Below are 20,785 nucleotides of genomic sequence, written 5' to 3'. Positions count from 1 at the left end.
ATGTTACTGGAGTATCAATAAGTACAAGGTGTGCCATACTCAAGGACATGGCCAAGGTAAGGAAGGCTGAAAAATGACCACCTTTGAACAAGAAACATAAGATAAAACGTCAAGACTGGGTCAAGAAATATCTTAAAACTGATTTTTCAAAGGTTTTATGGACTGATGAAATGAGAGTGACTCTTGATGGGCCAGAGGCTGGATCAGTAAAGGGCAGAGAGCTCCACTCCGACTCAGACGCCAGCAAGGTGGAGGTGGGGTACTGGTATGGGCTGGTATCATCAAAGATGAACTTGTGGGACCTTTTCGGGTTGAGGATGGAGTGAAGCTCAACTCCCAGACCTACTGCCAGTTTCTGGAAGACAACTTCTTCAACCAGTGGTACAGGAAGAAGTCGGTATTGTTCAAGAAAAACATGATTTTCATGCAGGACAATGCTCCATCACATGCATCCGACTACTCCACAGCGTGGCTGGCCAGTAAAGGTCTAAAAGATGAAAAAATAATGACATGGCCCCCCTTGTTCACCTGATCTGAATCCCATAGAGAACCTGTGGTCCCTCATAAAATGTGAGATATACAGGGAGGGAAAACAGTACACCTCTCGACACAGTGTCTGGGAGGCTGTGGTGGCTGCTGCACGCAATGTTGATCGTAAACAGATCAAGCAACTGACAGAATCTATGGATGGTAGGGTGTTGAATATCATCATGAAGAAAGGTGGCTATATTGGTCACTAATTTTTTCGGGTTTTGTTTTTGCATGTCAGAAATGTTTATTTCTAAATTTTATGCAGTTATATTGGTTTATCTGGTGAAAATAAACAAGTGAGATGGGAATATATTTGGTTTTTATTAAATTGCCTAATAATTCTGCACAGTAATAGTTACCTGCACAAACAGATATCCTCCTAAGATTTTTCCGTGACGCACAAACGACGGGGGCGGGTACGCACGCTAGCGAAATCGCAGCGTGTAAAGGGGCCTTTAGAAAATGCAGACACTTAACAATTTGTTTTACAAACCTGAATATGTTATTTCACTGCTTAAATAAAAAAAGTTTAAAGGTTTTGTATCGCCGTAATCTTATTGACCTGTAGAATTACATTGCCAGGTCATTTTTACCATAAAATGAAAGCCATAAACACAGCACAAAAAACACAACATTTTTGGGTGATTTCACCACACTTAGGCGGGCTTTGCACGTTGCTTGCGACATCGCAAGCCGATGCTGCGATGTCGCACGCAATAGTCCCCGCCCCCGTCGCAGGTACGATATCTTGTGATAGCTGGCGTAGCGAAAATTATCGCTACGCCAGCTTCACATGCACTCACCTGCCCTGCGACCGTCGCTCTGGCCGGCAACCCACCTCCTTCCTAAGGGGGCGGGTCGTGCGGCGTCATAGCGACGTCACACTGCAGGCGGCCAATAGCGGCGGAGGGGCGGAGATGAGCAGGATGTAAACATCCCACCCACCTCCTTCCTTCCGCATTGTGGCCGGCGGCAGGTAGGAGATGCTCCTCGCTCCTGCGGCTTCTCACACAGCGATGTGTGCTGCCGCAGGAACGAGAAACAACATCGTACCTGTCGCAGCACCGGCATTATGGAAATGTCGGAGCCTGCACCGATGATACGATAACGACGCTTTTGCGCTCGTTAATCGTATCATCTAGGATTTACACACTACGACATCGCAAGTGACGCCGGATGTGCGTCACTTTCGATTTGACCCCACCGACATCACACCTGCGATGTCGTAGTGTGCAAAGCCGCCCTTAGAGTTTTTTTTCCTGTTTTCCAGTACATTGTATGTTAAAATAAATAGTGTCATTCAAAAGTACAACCCGTACCGCAAAAAAAAAAAAACAAGCCCTCACTCATGCAAAATTGTCAAAGGAAAATAAAAAAAGTTATGGCTCTGAAAAAGTAGAGGAAAAGACCAAAGAACAAGAATGGAAAATCAGTGTGGTGAGAAGGGGCTTCTTCAGTACGAACGGTACCACCACCAATACTTATCTATAAAGACAGCATGGCTATGTGCACCACGTGTAGTGCCCATTGTTTATATTTTGCAACATTTTGAGAGATTTTAGTCAGTGCTTAAAAATTTTGTTTAACATCATATTTTCATACATCACAGTGCATTTCTTGAGACTTTAAAACACATCAGTTGAATTCTACACCATTTTTGCTGCCAAAACTATTGCCATTAATGACACTTGCTATGTATGTGCTATAGTGCCATCTAGTGGAGTGTCAGAGAATAATGTCCTGTTTCTTCATTTAAAAGGCGTATTACCATGATAGTAAACGCATTATGATTAAAAGATCTTTGAAAAACAATAAACTTTTCAAATAGAATTTACTTTCAGAATTGCTTCTCCTAGTATATATCCCTAGGAGTAAGCAGCACTGAACATGAGCTCCAGAGCTTCCATCACTTTATACCACACATCAAAGCCCTTTCTACCTGCTGCTGATTCCAACTCAAAAGTATTTCCCGGATCTTTACATTCCTTAACCAACATTCTGCAAAGAGATTAGTGCATGCCCTCATCATCTCCTGCCTCGACTACTGCAACCTCCTGCACTGTGGTCTCCCTTCTAACATTCTTGCACCCCTCTAATCTATCCTAAACTCTGCTGCCTGATTTATACACCTCTCCCCTGGCTATTCACCGGCCTCTCCACTCTGTCAATCCTTTCACTTGCTTTGCATTGTCCAAAGAATCCAGTTCAAAACTCTATCCATGAAATACAAAGCCATCCACAACCTGTCTCCTCCTTACATCTGTGACCTAGTCTAACGGTACCTACCTGCACGTAACCACAGATCCTCACAAGATCTCCTTCTCTAATCTCCTCTTATCCTCTTATCTCCTCTTCCCCCATGCCTCCCCCCATACTCTGGAACTCTCTACCACAACATATCAGACTCTCACCTACTGTGGAAACCTCCAAAAGGAACCTGAAGACACACCTCTGCTAACAAGCCTGCAACCTGCAGTAAAACCTCAGAGTCCACTATACCTCTGCACTACCAGCTCTACCCTTATCTACTGTCTCCTAACTTATCACCTGTAGACTGTGAGCCCTTTTATGAAGGACACAACAAATATATCTTTTGGAGGATAGACTGCAAACAACAGGCAGCATCCATTCTAAGATACAGAGTCCTGAGCATCCAAAGGTAGGACCATCCCGCAACCACAACACAACCTGTAGACATTCTAGAAATTAAACCTTTAAGAAATAAGAATTAGGATAAATACAAAAAATGGAAAAATCTAAATTTAGAACAAGGTAAAGAAAATTAAGTAAATATCTACAGCACAGAGCTGGAGACACAGGACGGCAGGGGGCAGGCACTGTGTAGATCACATACTCTGAAGGGCAGAACTGCATTCAAGTAAAGGAAGCCATAACACAAGCCACAATTTGAGGTAAACCAGAAACCCTCTTTGCTGACTTTATTTCTAACGAGGAAGTTAAAAGAAAACATAATGTGTTATTCTTCACAGATCAACCCTTGGCCTGACACATAGATATATATTTCTACTGCTTGCATGGAGCTAAGTGCGCCATCAATAAGGGCCGGCAGATCAGAATTAAAAACCAAGATGTCAAGGCCAACTCATCATCAACCTGTAGAACACAGGCACCGTCATGGTACAGGGGGCAGAGAACAATTTACAGCAATTTGAAGAAAGTTTCTACATCATATAAGAGATCCAAATCCACAAAGAACAACAAACCCAAGCCACCTCTAACGTCCACACCTCTACAGAGACCTCCAGACACCTCTTCTGTCCCCAAACACTTCACACCCCTCACCAGAGACCCTCAAGTAGAAAGAGCCTGTCTATAATTTAAGGACCCACGTGAAATAAACCTTTGGGACAAAAATACAAGTGACAATGTAATCGGATAAACAAACTGAGAAGTGAATACAGATTGGTTCTACAGGAAATAAGAGTCAGCCCATGTGAACTGCATACAGATAATGCCAGGACAACACAAGAGGATAGTAAAGCTATAAACATATACCTGGACATCTGAAGTAGGGTGTACCACCCATACCAGCATCCTTGCGCTGTCCTGCCCCCCCTCCTTCAGCGGGGACACTATACTTCTCACCTCCCCAGCCATCCAGCGGTAGCTGCTCCATCCGTGGTTGATGCTGCTGTCTCTCAGGGCCTGCACACATCGCACAGGCCTCCTGGGAATGCCCGTAGGGTGTGCGTGCGGCCCTTTTCTTAAAGGGCCAGTACACCCTGACCCGGAAGTGCCTCTCAAGTCAGCTGAGAGTCTTCAGGTATTTAAGGCACCTTCCCCTTAAGGGAGGTGCCTGGGCAAAAAGTTAGTTACGTTGCAAGTTCTCAGGTCTTCAGTGCTGCTGTTACTGTGCTACATTCTGCTACTGATTCATATTTGTGTTTCAGTGCACTCCTAATCTGCTGCTATGACCATCGATGCCGACTGCCTTCCACGATACTCGCCGCCAAAAGTATTCTCATTGACCGCTGTTACTGCATCCATCCATCCATACTGGCCTAAACCACGACACCAACTGCTGTTGTTAATACAAGCAGAGACTGTACTGTATCCGTGGCGCCGCTGGCAAGGTACCGCAGATCCCCTGGGGCTGCCCTCTGCTGGCTGCTTACCAGCGAGTGTACCTATTGCCACCTCCAGTAGCAGCAGTGAAGACTTGGCAGCCGTTCCAGTTCGCTTCTCCAGAAAGTGAATTTTACTTTCGGTCCACTGGACACAGTAATCCCATGCTTACCCTGCAAGCTTAACACACGGGGGGGGGGCCATAGAAACAAGCAAGAGTGAAGATAACATGTCTCCACTGCCCAGGAGGCTAAAGGCCCAGTCACACACAACGACTTACCAGCGATCCCGAAAACGATGCGACCTGATAGGGATCGCTGGTAAGTCGCTGGGAGGTCGCAGGTGAGATGTCACACAGTCAGATCTTACCAACGATGCAGGAACAATAGAGGTCGCAGTAGCGACCTGTATAACGATCTCAGCAGTCACTGTGACCCTGTCACACAGTGTCAAACACAGCGATGCGTCCTGCCCAGCAGAACATCGCCTTTGAAGAAAATGGCCTGGACCATTCTGCAACGACTAGAGATCTCACAGCAGGGGCCTGATCGCTGGTAGATGTCACACATAACAAGGTCGCTAAAGGGATCGCTACTGCGTCACAGAAACCGCTACTCAGCAGCGATCTCGCTAGCGATCTCGTTATGTGTGACGGTACCTTTAGATGCCAAATAACCCCAACAATATGAATGAACGTGAAACTAATAAAAGTGAGCCAGAAATCACATTGATAGAAGAGAGGAAAGAACCTGCCACCAGCAAAATTTCCAACACAGACCCCCAGCAGTAAATACGCAAACAACCAAGGGACACTCAGGATACCAGCACCAGACAAGCAACCATGACCCCACAAAGTGCTGATACCATCCTAATAATAAACTCAAATGGAAAGTGCCTGAATACATAGCAGGCACAAAACTACTCCACAAACCACCATCACCTGTATGACAGAAAGCACCACAACAAACAAGGGCCATCTGGCCAAAGAGTTGAAGGACAATGTACTAAACAGAGATCCCAGGCCTGGATTCAACAGCAACCGAAATCCCATAGAAAGACCTCTGACAATGAAATCACAGAAACCACCAATGTTATCATGGGAACCAGAGAACAAAGCCCTTCACCCAAAATGAGGCCATCAGAGACTTCCATGGACTAGACCACCAGCATCATAGAGACATGCAGAATAGTGACATGTAGAGCAGAGATATACAGAGCAGATATATGAAGGCCATAAAGACAGTGCTCAGTACATTGTGCAGGAAACTAATGTGACTGGATGGGAGCAGCCTTATCTATAAACCAATGCAAAATCCGGCATGTCCTACATAGCCACACTCATTACCAGGTATATACACACACAAGGTATATAGAAAAAATGATATCACTTACAATCAGCAGCTGGAACATCCAAGGTCTGAACACCTCGGCCTTTGGATGTAAAACAAGTGACCTTGACTTTATACAAAGACTGAAATATATAGAAATTCAGATCCTCCTGGAAACATGGATCAGGGCTGTAAAATGAATACCTCGTGCCCATCTGATACAGGTAAATCAATGGTCCTGGCCTGCAAAATAATAACATTAAACAGGGTCGCTGCTCAGGAAGTATAACCATGATTAAAGCGTGGATTTCCAAAACACGTTTGTCTCATTCACTTGTGGTCTGGCAGGTGCCAGTGCGGTTTCAGTTTTTAATGTCATTATAATAAATATTTTCTGCCTGCAGTTCTTTGCTGGAGCTCCATTGCTTTTTGTTCCAGTCTTCTCTCCAACCCTGGCCAGGGTGGCTCTGGGCTTAGCCTGTGATTAACCTATGGTGAGTTGACCTATTTTTTATTACTTTATAGAAGATAAAAGAGATACAACAAAAGTTTCCAGGAGTGAGAATTTTTAAAGACACCAACAGGAACAAACTAACTGAGCCAGAAAAGTTCAAGAAAAGATGAAAAGAGTGCATGAAGCATCTCCACAAGAACGAGACGGTAATACAGGAAGAAACAGAACATATACGGCTGCACAATGAAATGCTAACAATCAATAAGGGAACTCTGGTACTGCATTACTGCTATAGGAATATTGAAATTTTTTTCAAACCGGACATAGTTAGAAATCTGTGTTTGGGTCCAAGACCCAGACACCCGGTGTTTGTGACAAACACCAAACTTTACAGTTCAGGTCAGCTCCTCCTAAAGGCTGCTTTACATGCTGCGATCTCGTTACCAATATCGCTAGCATGCGTACCCGCCCCCATCGTTTGTGCATCACGGGCAAATCGCTGCCCGTGGCGCACAAAATCGCGCGGACCCGTCACACATACTTACCTGCATAGCGTCGTCGCTGTGACCGGTGAACCGCCTTTTTTCTAAGGGGGCGGTTCGTTCGGTGTCACAGCGACGTCACTAAGCGGCCGCCCAATCAAAGCAGAGGGGCGGAGATGAGCGGGACGAACATCCCGCCCACCTCCTTCCTCATTGCTGGCGGGATGCAGGTAAGGTGAGGTTCCTCGTTTCTGCGGTGTCACACATAGCGATGTGTGCTGCCGCAGGAACGACGAACTACATCGTACGCGCAGCAGCAAAGATAATTGGGAATAGGGGCGCATGTCACCGATTAGCGATTTTGAACGTTTTTGTGACGATTCAAAATCACTCATAGGTGTCACACGCAAAGACATCGCTAACGCGGCCAGATGTATAATAAATTAATTATGTCTGAAAAGTTCATTGTTTTTCCAAGATTTCTTACACAAAATGTATTTAGTATCATGGTAAAACCCCTATGAGGATGCCGTTTGTATATTGGAGAATGTTACCTGCCTGATGCATTGTGAGTACTGTAATGTTTGGTGGAGGAAGGATAATGCTAGGGGACTATTTCCAATGGTCGGCCTCTGCCCCTTAGTTCCAGTGAAGGTAAATCTTAAAGGGAACCTGTCACCAGTTTTTTACCCTATAAGCTGCGGCCACCACCAGTGGGCTCTTATATACAGTATTCTAACATGCTGTATATAAGAGCCCGGGCCGCTGTGTAGAACGTAAAAATCACTTTATAATACTTATCTAAACAGTTGCTGTGGTGGATGTGGCTCACATGGGTGTCTCTATTCTCCGGTGCCGGCGCCTCATCTTTCGGCCACCTTCATACTCCTTCTTCTGAAGCCTGGGTGCATGACGCGTCTATGTCATACACACTCGCTGGTCCCGCACATGCGCACTACAAACCTTTGATCTGCCCTGCTCAGGACTTGAATGCCGGCGAGTGTGTATGACGTTGGACGTGTCATGCACCGCGGCTTCAGAAGGACGCCAGAGGCGGCAACAAAGATGGCCGAAAAAGGCGGCACCGACACCGGAGGACGAAGACAACCATCTGAGCCACATCCACTGCAGTGACCGGTTTAGGTGAGTATTATTAAGTGTTTTTTATGTTCTCAAAGCGGCCTGGGCTCTTATATACAGCATGTTAGAATCCTGTATATAAGAGCCCATTGGTGGTGGCCGCAGATTATAGGGCAAAAAATTGCTTCAGCATACCAAGACATTTTTGACAATTGTTGCTTCCAACTTTTTGGGGATTATTTTGTGATGTCTCTTTTCTGTTCCATCATGACTGTGCCCTATTGCAGAAGGCAATGTCTGTAGCTGGATGGGTTTAGAGTGCCAGAAATTGACTGGCCCACACGGAAACTGCAAACCAGGCCCTCTCCTCCGACTTCAGTCTCTCCCCTCACAAAAAATGCATCTTCTGGATAAATGGATTTTAAAGCATTAATCTGGTCTACAAGATCAAATTGTTATTATTATTGTTTGACTTTTCTACACCTAACATAGAATAACATCTAAATATGTATGAAGGCCATATTCAGTGTAATGTGCCTTTAAATATAAAATGATATATTAAGTAGTGGTACATTGCAAATTGTAGCAGTCCTTATCTCTAAGAGTGGCCCCTGATGCACATCACACGGCATGACTCTGCATGTTTCACATTACATAAGCTGATATTAAAAAGTCCCTAGACTATGTAAGAACAAGATAAAGACCATCTCAGAATATGCAGCATGCCAGGAATATTATCTTGGCATCCATTTGAATCAGGTGGTCTCTGATTTATAATACACACAGCTGTCTGATTATGGTATTCAGACCAATGAAGCTAAAGAAATCAAAAAAATGTTAAAATATATATTTTTTAATTCAAAAATTCATAATATTACAAATATTATATACATAAAATTAAAGTACAGAGTTCCACAATATAACAACCAGGGACAAGAGGGTAGGCCAGAACAAAATTATATATAGGTTAAAGTGATGGTAACACAATTACAACTGCACTATACAAAATCACATTGGGCATAAAAACTGGTAAAAAATAGATCAAAGCATTGGATCACAATTGGTGCATAAATAGATAAATATATAAAGTGCTTTATGCTGTTTCATTGCACTAGTAAGTATGACTAAATAATTAGATCCATTAAAGCATAGGTCTAACAATTAGATGCACTGTAATATATAATATCTATGTTTTCAAATCACTGACTCATATAAACGTATTAAAAAGGTAAGGCATGCAAATCTCATTCTGCTCCCTGTCTAAGGCAAACTAGCCCAGTCAAAAGTGACCATATACTTATAGGAGACACAGAAGAAGAAGCATAAAACTTACTAATGGCTATTAAGTCCAAGACTCACTACCCCAATGTATGTTTCGCCACTACTTCTTCTGGGGGGGAATCACGCCCTGAAAAATAAATGGCGAAACGTATGTTGGGGTAACGGGACGTGGACTTAGTAGCCAGTAGTTAGTATTATGCCTCTTCTATGTGTCTCCTATAAGTATATGGTCACTTTTGACTGGGCTAGTTTGCCTTAGACAGGGAGCAGCATGAGATTTGCATGCCTTGCCTTTTAATAGGTTTATATGAGTCAGTGATTTTGCACAGCACAGGGCACTTTAATTCTACTGTTTCATGTATAGATTAGAACATTCGATTCTGATCCATAATGTGCAAACATAGATATTACATATTACAGTGCATCTAACTGATAGAACTATGCTTCAATGGATCTAATTATTTAATCATACTTTCTAGTGCAATAGAACAGCATAAAGCCCTATATATTTATATTTATCTATTTCTGCACCAATTGTGATCCAATCCTTTGATCTATTTTTTTACCAGTTTTTATGCCCAATGTGATTTTGTATAATGTAATTGTAATTGTGTTACTGTTACACCAACCTATATACACACATTTTTTCTGGCCTACCCCTATGTCCCCGGCTATTATATTGTGGAACTCTCTATTTCATTTTATGTATATAATATTTATAATATTATGAATTTGTTAATAAAAAAAATATATTTTTTAAAGTTGTTCTGATTTTTTTTTTAGCTTCATTGGTCTGAATACCATACTCAGACCACTGTGTGTATTGTAGTATGTTGAAGCTTCACCACTTTGTGGGGAAACAAATGTAAATTATTTAGGCATATTGTGATTTATTGGTCTCTGATTTATGTAATATTCCAAATGAACCAATCAGTATAAATGATAAACAAGGGTGTAACCAATCATTATGCAATAGTGTTGAGATTGGGGTACATTGACTTATATGTTAAAGCTTTTCAGTAAATAACCCCCTGGACATTTGCTGAGCTGGGGAACCACACGATTGACGTTGCTGGCTGGCTTCCTCCCGTCGACGAACCATTCATTGAGCACGTGGCTTGGCTGATTTCCGTAACATGGGCAACAATTCCAATAAACACCTCCAAAGTCTCGTAGAAACCCTTCCGGAAGAGTAGAAGGTGCTACAGCTGCAAAGGAGGATCCAGCTCCATATTAAGCTGGGTGGGAAGATTGTATTGTTGCACTATATAAATACTGATCAATTTCCTCCTCTCTATATGCGAATATGATAATGAGGGGATTAAAGCATAGCGAATAACATAGCATGGATTAAAAAAAAGGCTTTTCCCTGCAGTGTTTAAAATGGAGATCCTCACAGTCATCTACTTTATGTCATCCAATGTAATGTTATAAAATCATCACAATTGCTATCCAAGTATTCTCCAGATTGCCATAACACGAGTCAGGCCGGAGGTCCTTTGTGCTCCACTTGTGTTTCATGTGTCTTTCATACTGTATTTCATTCTACTAACAAATTCTGTAAGTATTGAAAACCCTTGTAGTTGGTGTCATTCACTGATAGTGGGAGAGGGGGCTCTGCTTATAGCAGAGGAGGACATGGACAGAAGAGGGCTCTTGTGCAAGAACATCAAATGGGCCCTTTTCAGTCTAATATCTCATCACAATGCAGAATGCCACCTGATTGGAAATATAAGTGGCCCCCTTCCCTTATGGACACCTGTTCGGCTGCACAGATAGCCCCAGTGGTATGTCCACCCTAGCTTACAGCTCATTACAGGTGACCACATTCTCTACCTTTTCCCTTTTGTGGAATAATACTTAAAGGGGTGGTCCACTACAAAGCATAATGACTACATCAATGTAAAGATGACAGAAGGCTTTTTCTAAATACCTTCTGTTGGCAATTCTGCCTGTGAGCGGCGCTATACTTTCTGCTCAACCCTATCACATGACCTGGGCTGCAGAGACCTGTGATGTCCGGTGATGTCACGTCAATTCCTGTAATTGGAAGTTGACCCGGCATCACTGAGGCGGGACCCACTCTTCCTGAGTGTATAAGAAAAAGACCTCGCATCACCTCACGTAGGTGCTCAGGAGAAAATTAGACAAAACATAGAGTAACTCCGACACACTAACAGGACGCGCGGTTTACCCCCACAGCACCACAGGCTCATGCCAGTAGTTACCTGGACTTCTGCCACCATACCCTATGGACCTTCTCCCAGGCTAAACCACTGAAGTCATTGTCAGGCAACCACCTGGATTGGAATCTATTTGCCTTATTATCCGCCATACCCTCAGACCATATTGTGGCCCCTAGCCCTTGGTCTTGATACATCATCCCAGTTACATCCTTTCTGAAACCCCAGGATTCCTATATACCAGATTACGCCAGAGGCAAACTTAAACACTGGTGACTATTGAGGTCTCTTGCCATATGCATAAATTCTGATGAAACCCAAACCTCCTGTGCATGACCTTGAGTCACCACACTGCAGCTCTCACAGGAACATTGGACCTGATGTGCTCCTCTGATGACAGAGTTACCTACCACCTACAGTGCATCCCCATATAGGTTGTCCTATATATCACTATTAATTCCTTGAATTAGCATATGGTCGAGCTCACGTGTTTGTATCCCACATACCTACCCATCTCCATACCCTGCTGTTCTCTAGTCTTTCTGACCTGAGGAAGGCCGGTAGGCCGAAACGTTACCTGGCGGACCCTTGTACAGCACCTTTTTGTTACACGTTTTGCACTAACAAAATAAAAGAAAAGGATTTTGACATCAATTCTACTGTGTTTTCTTCAGTCTCTATGGGAAATAGTGTGCCGGAGTTACTCTATGTCCACTCTTCCTGAGTGACTGGGCTGCGAGCAGAGTTTCACCGCACATCACAGCCCACAATCACTCCCGCTTGCGGCGCTCTTCGGTAAAGGAGAGGACGTGCAAGATGCTGGGCTGTGATGTGAGATGAAGCACAACACACAGCCCAGTCACTCATGGAGACTGGGTCCTGCCTCAGTGATGACGGGTCAACTTCCAATTCCAGGAGTTGACGTGACATCACCGGATCTCCGAGGTCACTGCAGCCCAGGTCATGTGGTGGGAATAAGCGGACAGCGATAGCGCCACTCACAGGCAGAGTTGACAACAGAAGGTATTTATAAAAAGCTTTCTGTCTCAGCATTACAACAATGTGGCCACTTTGCTTTGTAGTGGACCATGCCTTTAATTTGTGTACTTTTGTGATCCTTGCAGCTCTGGGACTAACAATTAATTTTTACCTTTTGTATGCTAAATCCAGCTTGGTTATTGATCAGAGATGGTTAATTCTACTTCTCCAATAGCAGCAAAGTACACCAAGAACAGTGTTACTGGATAATTAGACCTCACAGTTCAATTCCAAGCTGTAGCACTAATTGAGGGATAGGATAAAACTTAACCTTTAATCATAAATATGTTAATATGTGATACACTCAAAATATATGGAAAAACACAAAAACATAAATGCCCTTATTTAAGGTGCACTGTGCAAACAACTATCCATGAATAGGTCACAAATCATGGATAGTTCACACCATCAACTCACAGAAAAAATGTTGTCACCGGTAATATATCAATTGTGATTAATATTTACAAAAACACAACATTTTTTACCTGGGCCTTTGAGAGGATATACACAAAAAATAGCTTGAGGACAGGCAGTGGTCCAAATCACTAAGCCACAAGGAATATCCCTCATATACATCCAAACATGAACAAAATAGGAAAGATCTCACCCATCCAGGAGTTCCTATTGTCCATCACAGCGTTTCTAGCAGGGTCGTGGGTAGGCATATAGGTCCGTGCGCAGCTTATCTTTCCCTAACACCCACAAACTCCTGCCCTTAGGCTATGTGACCACAGGACAATGTACCCACGGACTTTGCCGCAAGTTTGTCCGCAGGTTTACCGCAGCTGCTGCCCGGAATCCGCAGCTATCCGTAAACCTGTGGGACGAGTGTGGAAATACCTGTGGAATTCCTACCTTTCCACTATGAAGATAGAGTGCGGGAATTCCGCAGGTATTTCCGCACTTGTCCCGCAAGTTTACCGCAACAAAAATGCTCGAATCCCACAGCAATGGATAGCTGCGGATTCCGGGGAGCAGCTGCGGGAAACCTGCGGCAAAGTCCATGGGTACATTGTCCCGTGGGCACATAGGCTATCTCCATAGTGGAAAGGCAGGAATTCCGCAGATATTTCCGCATGAATAATTGACATGCAACTACGTGCAGCTGCGGGAAATCCACAGAATATTCCGCAGCTGCACATACCGCAGCATGGACACAGACACTCCCCATGTCCCATAGAATAACATGGGTAGTGTCTGTACTTGCGCAAACCTGCGGATTTATCTGTAAAATCCAGATAAATGCGCAGGTTTTCCGTTGCAAAATCCGCGTGTACATTGTCCCCTGGGCACATAGCCTTACAAGGACAGTCCACATATAATCCTAATCACTGTCTCTTCACATGCCCTCCCCAGGCAAAAAATGTTGTGTTTTTGTGAATATTAGTACTAAGGAATTGGGTGCACAGCAATATATATAAACTTATAGTATTAATGGGGTGCTGCCACAAGCAGTATTAACAACATCTGAAGGGGAAGAGAAAAAGTACTGCATAACCGGGAAGCACACCCAACTATCATATAAATAAATAGAATTTTATTGAATTGCATAAACAATTAAAACATACTTAAAAACATGTACCCACAGAGAGACCCTGGTGTGGGTACATGTTTTTAAGTATGTTTTAATTGTTTATGCAATTCAATAAAATTCTATTTATTTATATGATAGTTGGGTGTGCTTCCCAGTTATGCAGTACTTTTTCTCTTCCCCTTCAGTTTTTGTGAATATTAATCACAATTCATATATTACCGGTTACAACATTTTTTCTGTGAATTGATGGTATGAACTATCCATGAGTTGTGACCTATTCATGGAGAGTTGTTTGCACAGTGCGCCTTAAATAAGGGCATTTGTGTTTTTGTGTGTTTTTTATATTTTTGAGTGTATCACATTTTAATATATTTATGATTAAAGGTTACGTTTTAGCCTATTCCTCAATTAGTGCTTACTTCTACTTCTCACTGACTGCTCACATGCTGATTGTTTTCTTACCGTAATGTCTTGCATAAGACGGGACCAATGAAAGTGAAAATAATGACAGCTTCCTATTAATCTGTACAGCTCAGTTAACACTCAGTACTTGAAGTGATCTGAGCTAGACGGTCGTGTCCAGAGTACATCCCCGTGATGGCGTTCCTCTTATATGCTTTTCCTGTGTTGTACTTGTTCTCCGCTGCAGGGTCAGGTGAGTGACTGTTCTTGTATTAGCAGACATCACCTGAATATCTGAAGGAGTTGAAACACAATATTTTCTCTATCTATAATATAATGATTGTCCTCGTAATATTTTGGCTGGACATAAAGTCTCCGTTTCTTATCACCCAGATATCCCAATCTGCTCCTCAAACCAAACAGTCACAGCCGGTGTGGGGGACTCTGCTGTCCTGTCTTGTCACTTCTCCTATGGAAAGTCTACAGAAAATCTCACAGTGATCTGGAAGAAGAGAAAGGAAGGAGTCGGGGCCATTGTGGTCTATCAGAACGACGAGGCATTTAACAACCAAAATGCAGATTATTTAAATAGGACGGCGATGCACGAGGACTGGCTCCAGCGCAACGATGCCACCCTGACTGTGACTAGGATCAGGTCGGCGGATGCTGGGGAGTATAGCTGCTGGATAATAGAGTCTCCGCCAAGCCGAATAACAGAGCACAAGTGCTGCAGGAGAAGACTGTACGTGGCTCAGGAGTGGAAAGGTAAACACATGATTGATAGTCACATCTCCACAACTAAACGGTATACACAAGGAATGGTCAAAAGTGTCCCATAGATATAACAGCACATAAACAACATAAATAGAAACACGCATGTATAGCAATAGTGTAAAAGTGTCAGATAGCGGACCTTTCACCAAATTTTCAAAACTGAGCTGGACACACAATGTAATACTGGCAGAATAAAAACTTTTCTTCTTTTTTTTTGTTTATTTAGCTTCTGTTGCATAGATATTAGCAATCAAAGTACTTAGCACCTAATGAGTTGTGAGATGTAATAATACAGCTCTGATCCCCTGATCTCTTTAAAATACATTTAAAGGGAACCTGTCAGCAGATTTGGGGCATATAGGCTGCGGCCACCACCACCGGGCTCTTATATACAGTATTCTAACATGCTGTATATAAGATCCCAGGCCGGGAGTATAACATAAAAAACACTTTATAATACTTACCTAACGGTCGTACGGTGGGCCTAATGGGCGTCTCCGTTCTCCGGTGCCGGCGCTTCCTCTTTCGGCCATCTTCGTCCTCTTTCTGAAGCCTGTATACATGACGCGGCTACGTCATACACACTCGCCGGTCCTGCGCAGGCGCACTACAATACTTTGATCTGCCCTGCTCAGGACCTGAATGCCGGCGAGTGTAGATGATGTTGGACCTGTCATGCACTGCGGCTAAATGGCCAAAATATGCGGCGTTGGGAACCGGACAACGGAGATGCCCATTAGGCCCACCGCGCGACCGTTAGGTAAGTATTATAAAGTGTTTAATGTTATACTCCCAGCCTGGGCTCTTATATACAGCATGTTAGAATACTGTATATAAGAGCTCGGTGGTGGTGGCCGTAGCTTATACGCCAAAAAAGTGGTGACAGGTTCCCTTTAGTTAATGTTATGTTTTAATTATAGAATGAAAAATTAAATAAAGTAAAATATACCACTTCCATGTGTGAACAGATCATATAATAATAAACACACAGATAAAGCAAGACAGAACATACAAAGAAAAAAAAAATAGGAGAAAGAGGAGATGTGTGGAAGGGGGTAGCATGAGGGGCACTTGGACAATGGATAAGTAAGGATCACTAATTGACGAGGATATTAATTACGTATGAATGCCCAAATGATAGGCTGGAGTTTGGTATATGCAGATGTGCATATGTTATCCAGAAAATAGCCCAAGCGTCATTGAAGATTTGTGAAGTGTGATCCCCTGGTATAACCTCCAGCATGACTGCATAGTGCTGGGAGATTAGTGACACCCTTCAGATAAGGTCCCTTCAGGGAAAGGGCAGCAGAGCTGAGTTTAGCTGTGTCGCATCACAAACCCTTCTTATCTGTTCTCCTGTCCTAGCACTGGCAGCTCTGCTGTACTGTCCCTTCTCACAGCACTTTGTAATCATGCTGGAGGTTATACCAGGAGATAAAGAATTGTACTAGTATATCTCACACAGTGATAAACCTAATCTATGCTGGGGGCGTGTTCTTTTTCTGCTTTGTTGCCGCCTGATTGGGCAACTCAAACAGGGAGAAAAAGTACATGCCCCTAGTGAAAACAGTGATAACTTTTGTTAGTCCAAATGTGTGTTAACTCATTAGGTGCCAAATACTTTACATAGTTACATAGGTTGAAAAAAAGACCTAGGTCCATCTGGTTCAACCTTCCTCCACAAATTATACATTTTGTCATTTATAACCAACAATGCTGTGTGTACTGAGGAAATCATCCTGCCTTATTTTAAAAGCTGTTATAGTATCTGCCATTACTACCTCTTGTGGTACGGCATTCCACAGTCTGACTGCTCTAACTGTAAAGATGCCTTTCCTAGTTAGATACCGGAATCACTTTTCTTCTACGAACAGTTAATGCCCCCTGGTGCTTAGTATTGTCTTTGGAAGGAATATGTCATGTGCCAGTCCTTTATATTGACCACACATGTACTTTGATTGCTAATATCTCCGCAACGAAGAGGCAAATTTAAAAAAGAAACAAAAATGTTTCATTCTGCTTTGCGGCTACTATTACATTATGTGTCCAGTCCAACATGAATTATTTAGTGAAACATCTAGAATGTACAAGATTTCATATTGCAACACATAGAAATCACCAACAGAAAGGAAATACGAAACAAATTTATAGCCCAATCCAACAAAGCCCACAGAAAAACAACCTCATAAAACACGATTTTCTTAGATATGCAATAATACGAGCCTCTTTATGGATGGTCTAGCAAAGAAAGAAGCAGGAAAAATTATATATTGGAGTATCAGAGCCATAGTGAGTCTCTTGTGGCGGGGAATACACACCCACGGAGAGGGCATAGTTCTGCAATAGCAGGGCTTTCAAATCTAATTCTTGTATTGAGATAATACTCTATGTCCAATTACCAACTTTCCCCAGCTTTATTAATTGTAACGTACCTATAGGCCTCTTTACACGCAACGACATCGCTAACGAGATATCGCTGGGGTCACGGAATTCGTGACGCACGTCCGGCCTCGTTAGCAACGTCGTTGCGTGTGACACCAACGAACAACCGCTAACGATCCGAAAAATGGCAAAAATCGTTGATTATTGACACGTCGTACCTTTCCCAAATATCGTTGCTCATTTTGGACGCAGGTTGTTCGTCGTTCCTGAGGCAGCGCACATCGCTACGTGTGACACCCCGAAACTATGAACAACAGCGTTCCTGCATCCTCCGGCAACAAGGTGGGAGTGACGTTAATGCGGCTGCTCTCCGCCCCTCCGCTTCTATTGGTGGCCCGCTGTGACGCCGCACGAACCTCCCTCTTAAAAAAGAGTTTGTTTGCCGGCCACAGCGACATCGTTAGGAAGGTATGTGCGTGTGACGCATACTAGCGATATTGTTTGCCACGGGCAGCGATTTGCCCGTGATGCACGCACAATGGGGGCGGGGGCGATCGCTAGCGACATCGCTAGTGATGTCGCAGCGTGTAAAGCGGCCATTACACCCGGAATCACATACAACCTGATTATTGTGGATATATATACATATAAAAAGACTGACCACAACATCCTCTAGGTGTGAACAGGTGCACGCTGAAAATTCAACAGTTACACAACTATGTACAGCAGCACTCTGAAAAGCTAAAATATGTAAACAATGAATATAGGAATTTTTGCACTCTGCTATAGGAAAAATGAGATACTTGGTTTACAAAATGACCAATTTGTGTAAGCCCGACAGTCAACAACAAGGCATAGCTCTCTTTGTTGGGACCCTATCCTAATATGTCTCAATCTGGGTTAAAAAACCTACTAGTAATGGGCAGGTAAGATCCAGCTAAATGAACACGCTCTGGCTGAGGGGCGGAGTGCTCAGTCAGAAAGGACTGGAATACTAATATATACTTGTAGGTTTCTTAACCCGAATAGAGGCGTATTAGGATAGGGTTCCAACAAAGAGAGGCATGCCTTGTCTATGGCTGTAGGGCTTACACGAATCGGACAATTTGTAAACAAGTATCTAATTTTTTACGATAGCAGTATGCAGTGCTAATATTCCTATATTTAATGTTTAAATATTGTGGATATATATAGTGACAACTCAGAAAGCATACACTCACTTACGTGCCTATCACTGGGTGAAAAATAACCAGTTTTTGCTCTTATTTTATTCTCCCCTGAGTTTACAGTTTTGTTTTTATAAAATCTGCTAAACTGTCCCAGAGAGGAGGGCTAGTTTGGTGCTAATTTTTATGTTCTTTGCCAAGGAGGCGTGGCTCACAGGATTTTCTTTAGGCTGATCTTCATTATTAACCTGTGAGCAATATCTCTTTGTAGGGACCATATAATTTCCTTGCTGTGCAGGACGGCTGTCACTCAAAGTGACGGGCAGTGATTACAGCTGTGCTACCAGTATAATAAGTGGTGACTTAAAGGGGTGGTTCACCCATATTCATTATTGGCCATAACGATATTAAGTTGAGAAACAAGGTTTCTCTCAGATACCTTCTGTTGCCAATAGTGCCTGTGAGCGGCGCTATTGCGGTCCACCCTTCCCCATCGCCTGACCCCTGGGCTCCGTGACCTCGGTGATCCGGTGATGTCACGTCACCTTCCTGCTCACCTGACATCACCGAGGCGACCCCAGTCTCCGTGAGTCACTGGGCTGTGGGCAGAGTTTCACCGCTCATCACAGCTCAGCGTCACAGCGCAGCACCTCCCTGCTCCCTCCTCCTTTGCTGCAGAGAGCGTAAGCAGGAGGGATGCTGGGCTGTGCCGAGCGGTGAAACTCAGTCCACAGCCCAGTCACTTATTGAGACTGGGGCCGGCCGCGGTGATGTCAGATGAGCAGGAAGTTGACGTGACATCATGTCAACTTCCTGCTCACTTGACATCACCGGATCCCCGAGGTCACAGAGCCCAGGGGTCAGGTGATGGGGAAGAGCGGACTGCAAAAGTGCCGCTCACAGGCACTATTGGCAACACAAGTTATTTGAGAGAAACCTTGTTTCTCAACATAATATCGTTGTGGCAATAAACCACTTCTTTAATCTCTCCACTGCACCGTCCCGGAGATTTGGAGAGCGCCACTGTACAGAGATTGCACCATGATTACAACCTAATATTCTCAGTGTAGCCACATTTCTAGTGAGCTGGCTACACAGCATTTAGCGCTATTTACCTGCAGACTTGTGCTATGTTTGCAGGTAAATAAAGTTCCTAGTGATGGCTGGTAACCTTTAACTTCTGAAGATAACATGAAAATACCAAGCAACTACACTAAACATGAGTTTACTGGGTGACAGATTAATACAGAAAAACTGCTCATAGTGAATGTGAAAGAAGAGGAGGCAAAAACCAGAGCCCCGTGACAGCTGGAGAGTTCACATTGGGCGGATTTCCTGCATTTCACAATGCAAAAAAGTATCTGCACGGTGCTAATACTCCACAGCATGTTCTATTTTTGCAGTAGGCCCCTGTAGTTTTTAGTTATGCCTCTGATTGAGATAAACAAGTCATGAATTAAAAAAAGCGGATGGAAACGGATTTTACTTTTTCTTGCAGGTGACAGAAAGCAACTTGTTGTGAGCTGGAGCATTTATTTGAGTGTCCTGTCTCTCCTTATTCTTCTTCTATTTGGTTGGAGTCAAAAGAGACCCCGGTCACACAGGCTCGATGACGTCTGACGGAGCAAAAATCATTTGCAAAGATATTTTTACCAGCTTTTTGCACATTTGTAATCAACGTTTAATGTGTTTCTGTCGAGTTACAAATTCCGCTGAAACCGTAATAGAACGAGGTATAGAAGTCACAAAAAGAGCACATCGCAACATGTCACACATCACACAGTACCATATGAAAAAAGCTCAAAGAAGGTGTAAAAAAAAGGCTTGAGAAACGCATGGTAACCAAAACAGTATGGTGTGAAGAAACATTGTTTGTGAAGTCATGAACTCTTATCCATCTCTTGTTACTTCTGATAATAATATCCTTTTATGTGGCAGGTACAAATGCTACCACTGCAGAGCTTTAGTTACCACATTGTTGGGTTTAAAGGGAACCCGTCACCACTTTTTTGGCCTATAAGCTGCGGCCACCACCACCGGGCTCTTATATACAGCATTCTAACA

At 43.4% G+C, this 20,785-nt stretch overlaps 2 protein-coding genes across 3 annotated transcripts in view; one reads left to right on the top strand and one right to left on the bottom strand.

Annotated features, from left to right (window-relative positions):
• Window positions 1-20,785, bottom strand: part of AGL (amylo-alpha-1,6-glucosidase and 4-alpha-glucanotransferase) — a 209,283-nt gene that overhangs the window by 167,133 nt on the left and 21,365 nt on the right. The window lies entirely within an intron of this gene.
• On the top strand, window positions 14,561-20,770 carry LOC142249372 (butyrophilin subfamily 1 member A1-like). Its single transcript, XM_075321008.1, has 3 exons — window positions 14,561-14,652; window positions 14,793-15,164; window positions 20,220-20,770. The coding sequence occupies exons 1-3, from the start codon at window positions 14,595-14,597 to the stop codon at window positions 20,339-20,341; spliced, it is 552 nt and encodes a 183-aa protein (XP_075177123.1). The 5' UTR covers window positions 14,561-14,594; the 3' UTR covers window positions 20,342-20,770.

Source organism: Anomaloglossus baeobatrachus, chromosome 8, assembly GCF_048569485.1.
Source record: "Anomaloglossus baeobatrachus isolate aAnoBae1 chromosome 8, aAnoBae1.hap1, whole genome shotgun sequence".
Lineage (NCBI taxonomy): Eukaryota > Metazoa > Chordata > Amphibia > Anura > Aromobatidae > Anomaloglossus > Anomaloglossus baeobatrachus.
The sequence above is the reverse complement of the archived record's forward strand: the minus strand, read 5'-3'. Positions and strand labels throughout refer to the sequence as shown.